Source organism: Muscardinus avellanarius (assembly GCF_963383645.1).
Source record: "Muscardinus avellanarius genome assembly, chromosome: 16".
In the NCBI taxonomy this organism is placed as follows: domain Eukaryota; kingdom Metazoa; phylum Chordata; class Mammalia; order Rodentia; family Gliridae; genus Muscardinus; species Muscardinus avellanarius.
In genome coordinates, this window is record NC_137802.1 from 37,997,334 (window position 1) to 38,015,360 (window position 18,027).

Below are 18,027 nucleotides of genomic sequence, written 5' to 3' on the forward strand. Positions count from 1 at the left end.
AGAAGTGTTACTGAGAGGCATTCTTATGGGAAGAAGTGATGGCTGGGGCCCAAGGGCCTCCTTAGACCACGAGAAGTCTCATGCTGAAGAGGACAGAATGAGAAGAGAGAAGAAAACCAAACCCCCGAATGTCAGAGCCACATCCAGGCTTCCTTTACTTGGGAGAGAGAAACAAAATTCTTATTTTGTTTAAGCCATTATTATTTGTTTTATTGTTTTTCTTTTCTTCCCTTTTAAAACTACCCCATTCAGCATTTAAGCATATCATTTCTCTGCCAGGGAGATACTTCCATTCCTTACCAGCTAATTGTGTGTGTGTGTGTGTGTGTGTGTGTGTGTGTGTGTGTGTGTGTGTGTGTGAGAGAGAGAGAGAGAGAGAGAGAGAGAGAGAGACAGACAGAGGATTGAACCAGCAATTAATTGGGCAATCCACCTCTGAGCTATACCCCCAATACTTTTAAAACAATTTTTGTTTTGTAACAGGGTCTTGCTCAGTTGCTGGGAGTCTTACTACATTAGTAAGGCTGTCTTTGAACTTGTAATCTTCCAGTCTCAGCCTCCCAAATACTGGGATTATAGGCGTATACCATCATGGCTGGCTACTAGCTTGATTTTTTTTGAAGTGAGCCAGTGTATAAAGCAGCCCACCTTAGTCTCCACAGAGCTTCCCTCTGCCTGGTAAGATGATACTCAGTGGGTCTGACTACTGATCCTCTCTCCCTCGGCTGCAACATAAGCATTTTGAGAGAACCAGATACCCAGTTCCTAATCTAGTGCCTGGTGATCAGTAAGCGGTGGTGGTACTGGGGATGGGGGATAATGGGTGTGAGGGTGGGTGACTCCCTGGCTCCCCTTGAGGATGCCATGCCACGCCCTCACTGATATACAGACCCAAGGAAGCGCGACCTGGCAGACATGAATGGAAAACCACTGAAGCCGACACTGAGGCTTCACACTGAGACTCACAATTCCTAAAATGTCTAATTTTGTACCATTTCCTAATTTACAAGGCACATTCCCATACACACACACACATTATCCTTTAAGTTCAACAACCTGGCTTAACTAGGCACTTCCACTGTCCACAGGCTAAAAGGTGCGGCTAAGTGGCCATATGAGACCTGGAAGTGAGGCCCTCTAGCTTCACTCCCAGGCACATGTGGGGCTCCCCAGGTGTCTCCGCCAACCTGCACTGTTACAGAGTCAAGAAAGTAAGTGACATGCACACCTACATGTAAGTCCTGGTACACAAGCACATGCATGAGCTCACACACACCTGACACACAGATGTGAGGGGCTCTGGATGTTTCAGAGTCATTTTCGCAGAGGAAGGGGTATGGGTGGACCGTGCAGCTGGTACATGCAGATGCTCTGCTCTGTTCAAGGACAGATGACCTCAAGCCGGCCAGCCCGGCCCTGGAGGATGCGGAGGGCTGGGAGGGGGCGGCAGCCAGGGAGGGGGGTTAGCATGCTTTTAGAAACTGCACCGGGCTGTCTCTGGCGCTGGTTATTCTGTGCATTCACCTCCCCCGGAGCGAGAACAGGACACTGTCAGGCTAAGAGACGGCAGCACACAGCATGTCCGTGGTAAACAATTTATTTTTCTACCTCAGTTGCTTACAGGGGAAAAAAAATAAAACGTCATTAGGGAGCAGCACAGATGAACCATTTACAGAGATGAAGGAAACTCACAATGGCTGAAATGTCTGGGAAGCAAGCATACGAGGACAGTTCACCGAATGAAGCAAAGCAATTCACAGCACACCAAAATAAGGAGGGGGAAGCCATACAAAAAAAAAAAAAAAAAAAAAAAAAAAAGCAAACAAAAACTCATAAAAAGAAGCCTGCTGGAAAATAAAAGGAAACTAAGCAATTATTACATCAAGCATCTTTAATGAGATGAGCCACACTGCACATATTGGGTCCTTAAGGATGCTGACATCAAATGCATGGATTCACTCACATCAGATGCAGCAAGGGGAAGCACATGGGTCACTTCTCACAAACTATGAGCAGAGATGAGGGGTGGCTCTTGGGAGTCCCACGGAGCTATATGCCATTAACCCAAGAGAGTGAGGATCTCTCTTGGGTTAGGATCATGGGAAGGGTCAGGATCATGGGAAAAGATCCTTCTGGGAGTGACCCTCAGGGGTGCCAGGCCTGACATGTGGCCTGGCTGGGGTGGGCCTTCAGTGCCCAGTACCTTCCTAGCCTAGTGGTGCAGGGAAGGCAAGGCCAGCATGGGAGGGAGGGACCTGGTGCGAAGTGGGGCTCATGTGTCCAACCTGTGGCAGGGCCAGGGGGCTCTACTGTCCCTTCTCAAAGACAGATGCTATTTATGGCAGTAGCCAGGGAGACACTGGCCCTAGACAACAAACAGATTAACATTTATGGTTTCTCTTATAGATAATGGGGTTTTTTTTGCATTTTTATTAGAGGGTTTGTGTGTGTTCACTTACCAGAAGACATGTGTTCTCCCAGTCACAGAACCACAACCCCTAAAGACCACCAGCACCCAAGAGCTCACCCTGTGCAATGCCAACAAGCCTGCTTGATTGTTATTTAAAAAAAATCGATACCTTCTTCCAGGATTCCCCTGAGGAGTCACTACAGTGTCTGTGAGAAGTTCCCCTGGCCCTGATACATACTGGGGAGTTAAGGGTGGATTACAATGCATACAGGAGGAAAGATGGGAGAGGACAGTTGAGTAATTTTTTTTTAATTGAGTAAAGCATGAGTTCTTTTCCAAGAACTAAAAACAAGAAAAAAGAACATTCGTTCAAACAGGCAGCTAGGATAGAGTCTCAGTGGGCACTGGAAGCAGCTGGGGTGGCCCAGGTCAGAATTGTGTCCTCTCTCTAGAAATGGTGGCAAACCCAATTTTGCTATGCCTCGATTAAGAGCTAGTTGATAAAAAGTACGTCTTGTGAAATCGTCACATAGTCTGCAAAGTGAAATAAGAACAGAAATTAACAGATTAAATTGAAGTGAGAAGCCCAGAGGGGCCAGATGAGAGGGAAAGGGGGATGGGGGGAACCATGATCACACTTAACAGCAATTCTAGACTGAATCCTGATCTCAATCCAGGGCTGGGAACACACCCGGAAGAGAAAGGGGAGTGGCTGGCCACCACCCAGCTTCTCTAGAAAAGAACTGCTCCCCACCGGAATAATTACCAACAGCATCTGGCCCCTTCTTTCAGAACACTCTATTTATTCTCAAGAATCGGCAAAGGTGGGCAGAGTAGGAACCGCTAAACCCCAACCGAGCAGCCTGGGATTTGCTGCAAGGAAGTGATACCTGGACCCCCAACCAGAAGATGGGATGTTCACAGGCTGGGCAGATGCTGGTGCAAACAGGGATGCTTTGTAAAGGGATAAACTGCGTCTTCCTAAGGGGATCTGCGCTCCCTGGCAAGTGGGTATAAGCAGAGAGGATAGGGATGGCCAGCAGCCCCGGGACCTGGGCTTTCATCCCTCTTAGCTGCCTCAGTGGCTCTGGTAGGATGAACAGGCTAGGATCTGGGATCTGCACATAGCATAGGGGGATAGGAAGTAGAAGTGGACACACGGTGAGGACACTAACTGACCATAGGACAGCTGTGCCGATGTTGCTGGGGAGGAGTTTGCTCACACCTGTTTGTGTGTGTCTCACGTACCTGCACCATAACGAACCTCCTCCTTAAATTCTGGAGCAGTACCACCCAACAGAACTTACAGCCAAAGAAATGTTTTACTTTCTGCACCAAGGGAGTCACCAGCTACATGTGGCTACTGAGTAAATGAAATGTGCTTAGTGTGACTGAGGAACTGAGTTTTCGTTTTTTGCTCAATTTTAATTAATTCAAATCTCAATTTTCGTCTCTAGTATTATGTGCTGGACAAATGGTGGGGTGTGGAAGTTAGGACTGGGACAGCCTTGCTTCAAATCCCGGCCCTTCCCCTGGCTTTGCAATGGTCCCTGGGACACGGTTTTCTTCCTCTCTTGTGCCTCAGGTCTCCAATTGCAGGGGAAAACCCAAGAACATGGCACATTCATGGCACAGAGGAGGGCTTCCTCAGGATAGGCCAAGGATCCCTGGAAACCGCCTTGGTCCTGGGGGATGCTGCAGGGGAAGCCACCCCACTCACACCCCATGACCCGGAACTTCCTATAGTTGTCTCTCTGTCCTGTCTGACTCACACAGTCAGAGAGGTGCACAGACCCCGAAGACCCCAAAACCCCGTTTATAGGTGAGTGAAATGAGTCTCAGGAGTCAAGGGCCTGCCATAGCCATCTGGCCACAGGGCACGGCTCTAAATATCCCCACCTATTATTGTCCACCCAACTTCTTCCCCACTCTAAGCCTTGGGCTGAGGCTGACGGCATCCCAAGCCTCACTGTGCCTGCCTCTTGCCTGTCAGCCTAAGAGTTGCCCCTCCAGGCCACATCTCCATGCCCTTTGCGTCTGAGTCCTCTAAGACCCGATGCTCCCTCGGATGTCCAGCTCCTGTGCGAAGCTTCCCCATCAGCAGGAACCTACTCCTAACATCTTCTCTGCACACCTTGGCTGACCTGTCACACAGACACGCTCAAGCGCCTGGTGTATGGGTAAGGCAAGCTGGCCTCTGCAGGACAGTGTCCTTCTGCATCTTCACTGGACCATGCTCACCCTGGCTGGGTTCCCAGGCCTGCCAGCTACCGTGGGGACAGAGTGGTCCAGGACTGTGTGCAGGCATCACTGTGCACTCGGCTTCAAGTTTCTGATGTCCACAAAGAGGGAACAGAGAATCCATGCTGCGCTGCCCTGCCCAGGATGGATCGCGAGCCCAACCCTCACAGCACAACACCAATGCACATCAGAAAACACCTGAGCCACAGTGGCCAGGTCGACAGCAAGGCAGGCAGCCAGGCGGGAGTCAGTAGACATCAGGAACGCAGACGCGGGGACTGGGGAGGCGGCAACGGAGCCGTGAAAGAAAGTCCTGGGCCTAGAGACCACAACCCAGAGAGAAGAAACTGGAACAGGTTTGAGAAAAAGGAGGGGAGCAGAGGGGCCCCTGCCTCCATTCTCTTCCTCTCCAGTTAAAGCTTCTACTCTCCAGGACCCAGAACCAGCAAGACACTCCAAGCTGCATCCTGATGCTAAACCGGAGTGAACTTGTGAGTCAGAATGTGCAGATCACTGCTTAAATGGAGGTGTGGATGAGCTGCGTTTTCTTTGGGGGTCCTCTCCTTCCTCCCAAATGCAGCCCACCTCCCAAGTTGCCAAAGCCCTGGGAGTCGAAGCCACTTACCTGGGAACTGATAGCCGTAGCTAGGAGCGAATCCTGGGTAGCCTCGGCCATAGGTTGCCACAAAGTTGGGGTAGCCTTGAAGACAGAGAGAAAGAAAGGAGGGAGAAAGAGAGAGAGTGCTGTTAGTCGGCTGCCTCAGACCTGGAGTGGAATCCTGGGGCGGGAGCGATGAGGAACAGCCCGAGTTATTTTCTTTCACAGAATGATTTGTCTCTGGGAAGGGTCTTTGCCCAGGGCCTGGGCCACCTCACTCCCCATGGCTGGGGGTGCTGCTATCAGCTTGCTTATAATTAACCCATATTTGGGCAGCCAGACCTCCTAAAGCCCATGCACTTTCTCTAACCTGCAGAGTAAATGTCACGCATTAGTACCAAACACAGGGTGTGTGCTTGGCCCTGACATTTGGAGAGCTTACCCTCAATGTACTTTACTTTAAAGCTGTTGACAGTAGGAGATTAAAGTCCTTGTAATGCCTCCTCCTGAGGCAGTGGACAACAGGGCCAGCACCACACAGGGCACGGGGTACTCAGGGCTCAGTGTTCACAGGGTTGAGTTTCGCAGTTCAGTGGCCAAAGTCAGGGCTGACCCTGTGCTTCTGAGGAACACCAAGCCTAATCAGCCATGGCCTGGGGAGGCAGGGCCCAGCTTCGTTAAAATGTACATGCGCCACAGCACATGACCCATGTTCAGAAGCCTCAGGCCACGTGTCTTCATAGGCATTTCATGTGATCACTTTTTTCCATAACTCTGTCTCAGCAGATGACCTAGAGTGAGGGCTAGCTAAGGGGCGCTTGGGGAAACTGCTGCTGGGCTGGCCATGGGGTGCACAGAGAACCCTGCTGGTGAGTCCTGGTGCAGCCATGACCTTCCCCAATCTGTTACTGACTCCCTGGTGAGACGTGGCTTCACTCTTCACATCCCTGTCTCTTGGTCCTGGCTATAATGGAGGCCAGTGCAGCCTCCTTGAACTGGACTTTCAGTGGCCCAGGAGATCTATGGCTACCTTCTGTCCCTGCCACACGAGGCTCATTCTGAATCCCTGAACTCAGTGTATAGACAGCTCAGGATGTTCATGCTCTTAAAATACCACCCCTCCCCACAACTTTTGCTTTGGTTGATTTCAGGTTGTCTGGTATCTGAGCCCACTCCCTGTTGACTCTAGGAAGGAGACCTGCCTCCCTCCAGCTCAGACCTTGGGAACAGGTGAACCCAGGCTCAGCCTCGGGAAGGTTTGCCTGGGATCTGCCTCTGGAGCTGGTGGGAAGGTAGGGGTGACTCTGAATTTATTCAGCACGATCCAGAATCCAGAGGTGAAAATGGTGGTTCTCCGTCCAGCTCATTCCTGGGCTGAACCCTCAGCTAGGGCTGGGCTCTGACTTCCTGGCCTCTCCTGTTCCCGAGTCCTGTCCTCTAGCCTCTTTGTCCTTTCTGAGCTCTGCTCACTCTCCTTCCAACAATTTCCTTTGCTGCTTAGAGTAGCCAGAGTAATTTTTCCTGTTTGCCACCAAAGTGCTGGTGTGGTCACTTAGCTGGGTGGATTTAGGGGTTGCCAGGCTCTCCAGTGGTGACCAGTCTCTATGTGTCCCTTCATGTCAATATGACCCCTAAATAACACTCTTTAACATGGGCTCTGGAGGCTGAACACCTACCTCTCCAGTGGATTTGCACACATCACACCAAGCACTTAAAAACCCTGAGAGCCAGGGCTAAAGAAAAAGGATCGTTTACCAAAGTCCTACTCTGCCATCATATGCCAGACTTTGCTGGTCCTCCTGCTGCCCATTCAGAGCTTCTGTGACTCAGAGGTCCAGTGACAGGACCTATGTATTGTCCCTCCCTTCCTATGGATGTTGTAGTTTCTGCTTATGACCAGTACAGCTGCCACCTGATATAGACACTCAAGATATCAGGAGATGAGGGAGTCTTGCCTCTGGCCCAGACCATGCCCTTTGGGATTACATTGGTCTGACTGTGGTGCTCCCCCAGGTTCATATTGAAATCCTAACCCCCAAATGTGATGGTATTAGGACATGGGGGCTTTTGGGAAGTGATCAGGTACTGATAGCAGAGCCCTCTTGAGTGGGATTAGTGCCCCTTTAAAGGAGACTCCAAGGCTGGGCTGGTGGCACAGGCTTGTCATCCAGTATCTGGGAGGCTGAGACAGGAGGTTCACGGCCAGCCTCAGCTACTTAGTGAGGCCCTTTGCAACTCAGTGAAACCCTGTTTCAAAATAAAGAATAAAAAGTAGGTCTGGGGGTGTAGCTCAGGTTTAATGCCCTGGGGTTCAATCCCTAGCACTGAAAAACAACAACAACAACAACAACAACAACAACAAAACAACAACCTAAAGGAGACTCTAGAGATGTTCCCCACCAACAGTGAGGACAGTGAGAAGTGTCATCTATGAGAAATTTGCCAGCGCCTTGCCCAGGCTGTGAGTAATAAATGCTTGCTATCCATAAGCTGCCCAGTCTCTGCAGTTTTCTTGCACCTTCCTGGCCTAAGGCAGGGATCTGCTCTTCCCTTTTCTCTTGAAGCTCGAGTCTTGCTACATGTAGAGCCTTGCAGGTCCCCTGTGGCACAGATGCCCAAATTCTCAACTGAGATCAGCTGTGGCTTCTTTGCCTTGCTGTAGCCAGAGCCTTGCCCATTTGCAGTCACCTCAACCTCACTGGCCCACTGAGTCGTCTCTGCTCCAACAGGACCCACTGCCCGCTCCTTCCTATTTATTTCCCAGCACTTGGTGTCTTCTTGGCAGAAGGCTGCCAGGTGACACAGAATGATCCAGTGGCTTTGTGCTGACTCCTCTCTGAGGGGCAGGAGCTCAAGGGGACCCCGTGTCAGGTCTTGATGGGGAAAGAGGGCCGTGTCCAGAGCTCAGATGCCTTAAATGAACACACACACACTGGTGCCTTCCTTGGCATTTACTTCATGGCTGGGCAGATCAATTCTTCTCCAAATTAATCACCTCCTATCAAATCAGATCTTTCAGCACTAGGTTTCCTATACTATTATTTCAACAACATTGATAAACATTGATAAATATGCAAACAGCCAAGTCACTGTGGCCAAAGGGCTTTGCTAAAGAAAAATGGCTCTCCTGCTTCTAACTTCAGAGCTGGGGGTCTTAAATATTTTAGTGCTAATCTGACAGCAAAAGCATAAGCCCATGAGCCACTTTCCCTTGGCGTGGGGGAAGGGTGGGGGACCGACTGGCCAGCCCCTCACTGTATTTAGGCCATCAGTATGGTCCGATGATATTGCTTTTTCCTGTAATAACTGAAGTCTACAAAAGGAGAGAAAAAAGTGCAGCCAAGTACACCCCAACTTTGGGCCTCACCCCACTCTTTCTGGATAGGTCATTATCATCATCCCCTGAAGGAGAAAGACGAGAATTTGGCACTTGCCAGAATAGGGGATCTCATCTCCACAACCCCATCACCAAATGCCCTCTAGGTCAGGAGATGAAATTATAAATTTATAATACAACATTACTTCAATTTTCCTCTTCATTTATTGCTGTGCAACCCAGCTCTGCTCCAGCGGCTCACAGACCCAGCCACACGGGGGAAATCGGCTGACTGCATATCAATAGCACATTACTGCAGACCCATGTGGACGCTCCATCGAGCCACATTACGGCAGGATGACCCAGCTACCACTTCCATTAGCAGATGGGCCCCTCCCACTCTGGCCACTGCACAATTTATTTGCTCCAGTACTCTGGCCGCCTGATCAATCCCACAGTAATTATCTCTTGTCACTAAAGTAAAAAAATCAAGCCTTCTGCCTGGATGACCACCTTTCTTACAGATCAGCTTTCTATCATAGCAGCAAATTTCAGCAATCAATAAGAGAAGCTGGCTGTGCCCGTGGGTTCCTTTTGGGGCCCCCCAGTTTGGGGTGCTGGCAGAGTCTTTGACTTGTGGCTCTAGATCTTTTCTCTACACCTAGAGACATTTGCATTCTAGATGGGCCCATGACTCGTCCCTTCCCAGGCTCTGTTACTCAGCTACTCAGTCATGGAAAACTGCTCTCATCAGGCCCAACTTGAAAGAGACAAGCAACAAGGGCTGTTCACCCAGGGAGCCACTGGAGTGTGACATATCTGCTGCAGGATGTGCGGAGCACTGCCTGGGGCACAGCACCAGCTCCATGAGGTCTCTGAGCAGACAAAACACCAGGCGCCAAGCGTCCTTCTTAGGCAAAGATGTGATAGCTCCCAAAATCCCCCTGCAAAGAAGCTCACGCCTAGAATTGTTCCGATTGCAGGGTTCCTCCAGATCTGGGCTAGCCTATTTAAAATTTGATAAAAATTATATAAAATATAAACATCTGTTCCTTGGTTGCACAGGCCACAGCTCATGTGCTCAGCGGCTAGAGCATGTGTGAGACGGGTGGCTACCATAGTGGCCAGCGCAGATACAGATGTTCCTACCACCATCTCAGTTCCACTGGACTGCTCTTCTCAGGAGAGGCAAAGAAGAATGGAATCCTGAACTTCCTCTGGCCACCAGAAAACAGCTCAACAAGTGGAGACCTCTTGGGAATGACCCAAACAGGTATTTTGGGGAGAGATAAATCCTGTCTGAGATTACAAAGAAATCAGAGGTGTGACTCTTAAGTTCCAGCCGATCTCCTTCAGATCTGCTAGTGCACTGCAAATGAATTATGGCTCCCCAGTTCTTCTCAATGATGATTTATTGTTTGCTTCCAATTCTAAGGGGCTTAATGTTGGGGAACACTGGGCCAGGATTTCAGGGGGCTTCTCAGTATGAGTGTACATAGAAATGCTTCTAGCTAAAGTGGTTAGCTGGACAACAGTGTCTCTCCATTCCTGGATCTGCCAGGGTGAAGGTTTTCTTCAAAATCTCAGTAATATGCTATTTCTCTACCAACATGTTAAATAAATAGCATGTGCCCAATGAGGCCAAGAGAGTTAAGGGCAGTGGGATTATGTGACTGAGGGCAGAGAAGGCCAAGAGGAATCAAATATATCAACAATCAAGTGTTTGCTTTTATTAAGTCTACTTTCATTAAGAAAAACTAGCAGGCTGCTGCTGCGTTGGGCTGGATAACCTGGGGCTTCTTGCTGCTGCAGGGTGGTGAAGCAGAGTCTGGGGGCTGCAGAAACATCTCTAGGGGACAGAGCTGCTTCCAGTTCTGTCTGGCTCAAAGGCCCTAGGGGTGTCTCCCCTCTTTCCTTGCCTACATTGGTTTTAAGGAATTCCCATTGGGTTGATTATTCTATATTTGTAAAAAAAAAGGCCACGAAAGCTAAAACCAACACAGGCGTAGGTTTTCCCAAAGGGTATGTGTAGCCATATTAAAGAGCGATCAAGAAAGAATAACTGTGCAACTACACACTCACCAGCCTCCCTTTCATGAGACCTGAAGAACAGAGAAAAACTTGAGGGAAATTTAAGAATTAGTTCCACAGAGTCCAAGTCATTTGCAGACCAGGATGTTGGTGTCTCAGCCTCCTCCCAATGGGTCAGAGGCTCTGCTCCCTGCTGTACCTCAGTCCAGGGCAGTGGTTGGCCCGTAGTAGGTACTAAAGAGTATGTGTTGCATGAACAAATTTGAATGTTTTTATGGCTGACAGTCTCACTTCTAAAACATCCCTAGGGGTGCTATTTGTTTTCCCGCTCTTTCATAAGTAAAAGTTTAAGCCTCCTTTGTTAATCAATTATTTATTTATTTTGGTACTAGGGATCGAACCCAAGGACACTCTACCTCCAAGCTACGTTCTTAACCCTTTTACTTTTTATTTTTAAGCAGAATTTTGCTAAGTTGCTGAGGCTATGATCCTCCTCTCCCAGCCTCCCAAGAATTAGAATTATAGGTGCATAACACTGTACCCTTAACTGGTTTTTAAAATATGACTTTCTGCAGGAGCCAAGGCCATCCACCAAGTTGTTGTGAGTGGTGACAGCACTAGCTCCAGGACTGGCATGGAAACACAGTGCACCAGGGAGGTGGCGACCATGGGACTAACAGGGATATGTCAGCCATCTTGCCAAGGGACCAGACTGCCTGATGTCACACTACCACTTCAGAGAAGAGAAGTGAAGAAATAGTCTCAGTGATAAGAGTCAAGGGCTTCAGTCACCGTGTAACGGGTAGCAGTATTCTGGCCTAGTGAGCCCAAAGGTCCAGATGCTGAGAGTGTGTGCAAGTGTGTCTCAGAGGCTTGGTGGGAGCCACTGGCCTGGCTGGGATGAGACTGCTAACCTGACTGGGAGTTCCTTCCCTGGATGCTATGCCTAATTTGTCTCTTCTCCCTGGAACTCTGGTTTTTGCTGGGGCATTCTGGACCTCTTAGGACACCTAATGGCCTCATCCAAGTGGCTGGGTGATTCAGGAGGCTCAGGGCCAACACAGTCTGGAGTCCAGCACGTGGATCTTGGTCAGAAGATGGCAATTCATGGATGATGAGGCTCCTTGGACTGGGGCTGGAGGAAGAGGCTCCATTTGCCATGCAAAAGTCACAAGTTATAGCTGCAGGTCTTGCTAGGTTATTGGTTGCGGACAATAAGTGACTCCAAGAGGTTGTGTGTCAGACACTTACCTAGGGAGTGTGTGTGTGAGTGTGTGTGTGTGTGTGTGTGTGTGTGTGTATGTTGCTGAGAATCAAACTCAGGGCCTTGCATATGTTGGGCATGAGCTCTGACTCTTGAGTTATAATGTCCCTAGCCCTTACCTGAGTAATAATTGGCCCAAAGTCCCCAGTACTTATTAACAATAGCTCTGTTTGAATACAGTACATCTTGGTGATTTGAAAACACATTCCCTCCCCCCTCACACTTTAAGATCTTGGCAAGAGGGATCTATCCCACAGTCAAGGTGATGATACAGCATCATAAGGCTTAATTATCAGAATACTTTTCTTCCTGAATGGTACATGAATGTGTACACCACTAGCCATGGCATCTAGGATTTAATACCGCATTTGCCAGGCAAAATATGGTTTCATCTATCTTCCAACAACCTCAGGAGGTGAGATTATTGTCCCATCGATGGGGGTATATGAAGAACAGAATGGCCAAGCCACTTGCCCCAAGCCAAACAGGAGACAGGGAAACTCCAGATTTCCTGCTTCCAAAGTCCTGAGCTCTTTCCTCTGGACCACACAGCCTCTCTGGTAGAGCTCTGCTCTGGCTGGGGCTGACGGCATCAATTCCATACACAGGGCTCTCTGCTTGGTTGGGAGAGGAGCACCTTTTGACCCAGGATGGCCAGATAGGGCCTGGGGGGTTTGCAGGTGGTGGAGCTAGCAGGGTGACTCAAGAATGAAGGGGCTTTTAGCTGTGATGATGTTCTTAACCAATGACTAGGGAGGGTGGGGCAGGCGCGTGAGCATGTGGCACTTGTCACACAGCCGCCTGTGAGTAAGCTGGAGCCACCCAGACAGTGTGTGCAGAGGCCCAGGGACACTATCCTGTCACCATCAGCTCTGTGCTGCTTTCCTATAGGCCACCTGGGCCAATCCGGAAGCTCGTGGCACTGCTCCTCCCTCACCACACACAGTGGCCACCTTTGCTCCCGAGGTCCCGCTGCAGGACCCCTCATGCCAAAGCTGATCTTTCTGGTCAGAAGGCCCTTGGTGTGCTCATCCTCCTACCCCAGCAGAGTCGTTGCCTCCCAGTCCCTCAGCCTGGTCCCCACTCATCCTGATGTACACTCCATGACTCTATGAGGCTGAGCCAGGGGCCGTGGTGAGCTGCCACACATGCGTCTCCCACTAGACAGCTCCCTTTGACAGGGACACAGCTGCCTTGCCAAGCCCTGTGTCCCAGGGCCAGCCCACTGCAGGGCAAGCAGCAGGGGCTCAAACACTAAGGAGCTGGTGAACGCCCCCCTGCCTTGACTCCTAGGACAAAAGCCCTGGCTGCCCTCCCATTTGGGGGCCAGGCCTGGGTGTCTGTGGAGAGGGACTCCACAGCTACCCCTGCTTCTCCCTGATGGCCACTGAGAGCAATCTTCTCAGCACACAAGGCTGCAAGTCCCACTCCAAAGGCGGGAGGGAGGCTGCCTCAAGCTGTGGGCCCAAGAAAGCCCTGTTTATGCTTCTGGGCCCTTATACTCATTTTAAATTCAAGACTCCAGGAGCCAGCAGGTGGTAGTGGCTCAACTCTTTTTCTTTAAAGTTTTATTTAAACTACTAGTCCATTTGGAGTTCTTTTTGGTATAGGATATTAGGTAAAGATCAAATAAAAGTTATTTTTATTTTATTTGAATGAACCCAGGGGCATTCTACCTCTGAGCTACATCCCCAGCCCTATCTTCATCATCACTTCCTCTTCTTCCTCCTCTTCCTCCTCCTCCTCCTCTTCATCATCATCATCATCATCATCATCATCATCAGTAGTAGTAGTAGTAGTAGTAGTAGTAGTAGTAGTAGTAGTACTGGGATTCCTGGAAATCCTTCTACCTCTGGGCTATACTCCCAGACCTATTTTATATTTTTTTAAATTTGGAAACAGGGTCTCTTAAGCCAGTGAGGCTAGCTTCGAACCTGCGCGATCCTCCTGTCTCCGCCTCCCAAGGGCAGGGATTACAAGCGTGTGCCACCATTATTTTTTATTTTGAAACAGGGTCTTGCTAAGTTGCTGAGACTGGCCTGAATCTGCAATTCTCCTGCATCAGCCTCCCAAGTACTGGGATTAGAGGCATGTACCATGATTCCCAGATAAATAGAAGTTTTTTCTTTTTAAAGCAAAAGCTAAGTGATTACCATATCAAAACAAGAAAATAATTCTTGTTAATTTATAAATCATTTAAAAATAATTACACTTAGCTAGGCGTGGTGGTGCATGCTTGCAATCTCAGGACTCGGGAGGCTGATACAGGAAGATCACAGTAGGTTCACGGCCAGCCTCAGCTACTTAGTGATGCCCTCCACAAATTAGTAAGACCCTGTTTCAAATATAAATATTAAAAAAAAATAGAGCTGGGGGTGTAGCTTGAAGTGTAGAATGCCCCTGAGTTCAATTCCCAGTACCGCAAAAAAAAAAAAAAAAAAAAGATATATACTCTTACATAGAAATATATTTATTTTAGGCTTTAGTTTTTCTATCAACTATATATTTCTACATAGGGAGTTCTTGACTTACAATGGGGTTATGTCCCAATGAACATTGCATAAGTTAAAAGCATCATAGTAAAAATGTATTTAATACACCCATTTAAGACACCTAATTTAAAATGTACTTAATACCTTAGCTTAGTAACATAGTACACAATGGCATTCCCTCATGATAGACAGAGAGTTTGACTGGGAGCTGCAGCCTAGGCTGTCACCCATGAGCACCTTGAGAGAGTATGGGACCATGTACTGCCAGCCCAATAAAAGATCAAAGTTAAAAATTCAAAGCACAGTTTCTAATAAATCCATACTGTTTGCTCACCATTGTTAAGTGGAAAATTCCTAAGTCAAAGCATTGCAAATTGAGGATGGTCTATAGTCTTATATACCATTTTTTTTTTGTGTGTGTGTGTGTGTGTGGTACTGGGGGTGGAACCCAGAGGCCTTCTACCTCTGGGCTACACTCCCAGACCCATTTTATATTTTATTTGGAAACAGGGTCTCACTAAGTTGCTTAGAGCCTCACTCAGTAGCTGAGGCTGGCTTCGAACCTGCGCGATCCTCCTGTCTCAGCCTCCCAAGCGCGGGGATTACAAGCGTGCGCCACCACGCACGGCTTACCATATTGTTTTAATTATAGTAGCTTTGTGTTATAATCTGATATTTGGCTAAATACCTGTGTATCCTCATTTGTTTTAAAATATATGTTCTTATATATTCTCACTGGTAAGTTTTAGAATCATCAATATTTATTCTCCAAGTAAGTTTTAGAATCATCAATATTTAAAGACTTATAATAGGATATTTTTTTCTTGGGAACTCTATTAAACCTAAGAAATTAATTTGAGAAAAATGAACTCTTGGTCATTTTTAATATTCTCAATGGCATCTCTCTCTATTTTTAAGTACCTCAAAATAGCTTTACCTGTCCTTGTTATTTTCTCAGACAAGTAGATACACTTCTTTGTAAGACCAGGAAAAGTTTTATAAATTTAAAACTAAGCCAAGAATGATTTCAAGAGCAGCAAATCTGAAAATACATAAAGAGCTTATCAAACAATATAGAAGAGGGACTCTTAGCCAAACCAAATGAAAACCCATTAAAACTAGACAGCTCATGTGCCTGAATGGAATTTTACCATTAACTACCATTTATCCCATTTAATTAGTATTTTCCTGACACACAATAACTTGCAGTAAAATACCATTCTCTCGCCTTGAAATTTCTAATTATTGTTGCGACCCACACCATTACGCATGCCCCAGCTTTCTCCATCTTTCATGCTATTTAAGCAGTGAGATTTTCAATTATCTGCGCAGGACGGACAGAGATACCTCTAAGGAAAGGGGCACAGTGTGCAACTCAATTCCTCTAAAAGCCAGGAGAGATCATTTTTAGTCAGAACAAACACACTTTGTCTTTCATCATTTTTTTTTTGCAAATAAAGAGTAAAACAGGCTATTTAAAACATCCATTTAAATGCAAATTTTGATATCCCAAGAGGAAAATGTTAATCATTTAAATAGACAGGATTATCGTCCACCCTCGCCACTCCACCCCCCCCCCTAACTTTTAGAAAATGTAGCATAAGCCCACACAAGTTAAGCCCACCAAGAGCCCTTAGGTCTTAAGAACTCTCAGTTGGCCAGAAGGGCTGAGGTAGACTTGTTCTTCTTTTGAGGAATGGGTGGAGAGAAGAAAATATTATCAAGTATCTCATGAGCCAGGCTCAGGGTAAGATGATGTATATAAACATTCATCTAATTATCACAACTCTCTCCAAAGAGGGAACGATCACCCTCATTTATAACTGAGGAAACTGAGGCTTGGACAGTTTGTCTAACTGGGCAGGTGACCCTGTCGAGTCTATGGGCTTCCGTAGCTCCCTAGCCCACCGTGCCCCTGGCACCTGTCTACACTCACCCAGCATGCCCATGCCGAGCATGAACGCATCCATGGTGTAAGGCAGTCCCCGGGCCCGGCCTCTTGTCCCAGGTGGGAACATGACTTCCTTCGGCTGAGCTTTCTTACATTCTACCTGTTAAACAGAAAGGCGAACAAATGAGATGCAAATGAATTCCACGTAAATGTCAAATGCAGAACCGATCTGGTTACAAGCTAAGTTATTTTTAGCCTTGCTCCTTACTCACTGTAAAAATAGCCTCGCCGATTAAATGGCCTGCAAAATAAATATTTAAGAAAACACACCACTTGTGCAAATCCTACTTTGGAAAAACCTACAAGGATGAAATTAGGTTCTGGAAGGGCAGCGAGGACATAAGCTAAAGATACACACACAGGCTGAAGCTCAGACGGAGGCTTGTGCAGAAAGCATGACAGCTAAAGAAGTGGATGACGGCTGACGGTATGCCCGTGAACAACAGTAGCAATAATGATCACTCCTCATCATCCTACGGCCTTTTACACAAATTCCTCTGATTCGGGCCAGGGACTCTTCACATGGGCCATCTGATTCTCTCTCTTATAAAACACACAGGCTACTTAGTCTTAGTGCCATCTCACAAATGAAAAAACTGAGCTTCAGATGGCTTAGGTATTATTGGAAAATGGTCCCTAGCAAGTGCAGATCTACAGGTCAGATTTATATAATGTCTAGGTTAGTGATGCTGCATTTTCATAAAACCCACCTGCACTGCACTCTATCGTACCTCAGATAGCTATCGCTAGATTAAACACTGATTCTTTTCACCTGTGTCCTCACTCCCTTCCTTCCTATGGTGGGGATGGGGATCAAAGGCAGGAGGGCTTTGCACATACTAGGCAAGTTCCCTAACACTGATCCACATCCCTAGCCCTGGGTTATGAGTTTCTCATTTTGCACCTAGATCTTCAAGCAGTTGTTAATTTTTCTCTTTACCTTTCAAAATGTCTTATTTCTATCCTTTGTACACCTAAGAAGTCATTTATCTTACAACCTGAACTATACGAAATGCAGAACTTAGGAAATGATGAATGCTTTGGCATGTTGAAGTTCCTACTCTTTTACTGTTGAGCCTTAAGATTTTGCTTAGAGCTTACTAGCTTTTAGTTTACAGACACATTTAATAAACACTGTTAGCAGGTAATCAATCCCATTGCCAATGGAGTTGGGCTATGGTAGAGTACAGTAGAGATGCTGGGGCAACAGTACAACACTGCCGCCTGACAGGATAGAGGGAAAAGAGCCATGGGTCTTATTTAAAAAGCAGTCTGGGGACACATGGCACAGGAACAAAAGCTTCGCTTAGCTCAACAGCTGCCAAGGGTATCACTATAACACAGAAGACTGCTATTGCTCACAGTGTGCCCGAGACATCAAGAGCTGCTACCCTGTGTGCAGCATATGCTGTTTTTAAAAGGACCTACATGGATTATCCATTTTGGAGACACTTTTGTCCTACACACTTTAATTAAATAATTTAGTGACTAAGGGGATACTTTGTTTAAAATAGAATTTCTTCTTTCTTCAAAACAACCAGGTAATGGGCATTACTTTTGCTCTTTGAAAAATAATAACCACAAATGCCTTAAGAATAGGCAAAATGGTTCAATATTCATGACCAATATGCTTAACACAAAGAATTTTTATAGATGAAAAGAGATGAGCATCCTGAAAGAGAAAGTGGTAAAAGACCCGAATAGGCAATTCACAAATGGTTGGT

At 47.3% G+C, this 18,027-nt stretch overlaps 1 protein-coding gene across 6 annotated transcripts in view; it reads right to left on the reverse strand.

Annotated features, from left to right (window-relative positions):
- MSI2 (musashi RNA binding protein 2) overlaps window positions 1–18,027 on the reverse strand; it is a gene marked incomplete at both ends in the record, with an annotated part of 397,735 nt that overhangs the window by 39,459 nt on the left and 340,249 nt on the right. For all 6 annotated transcript variants that reach the window (XM_080712694.1, XM_080712696.1, XM_080712693.1 and 3 more), the window contains 2 exons: window positions 5,277–5,351; window positions 16,289–16,403. In XM_080712694.1, coding sequence (XP_080568820.1) covers window positions 5,277–5,351; window positions 16,289–16,403 — 190 coding nt within the window. The remainder of the gene's footprint in view (window positions 1–5,276; window positions 5,352–16,288; window positions 16,404–18,027) is intronic.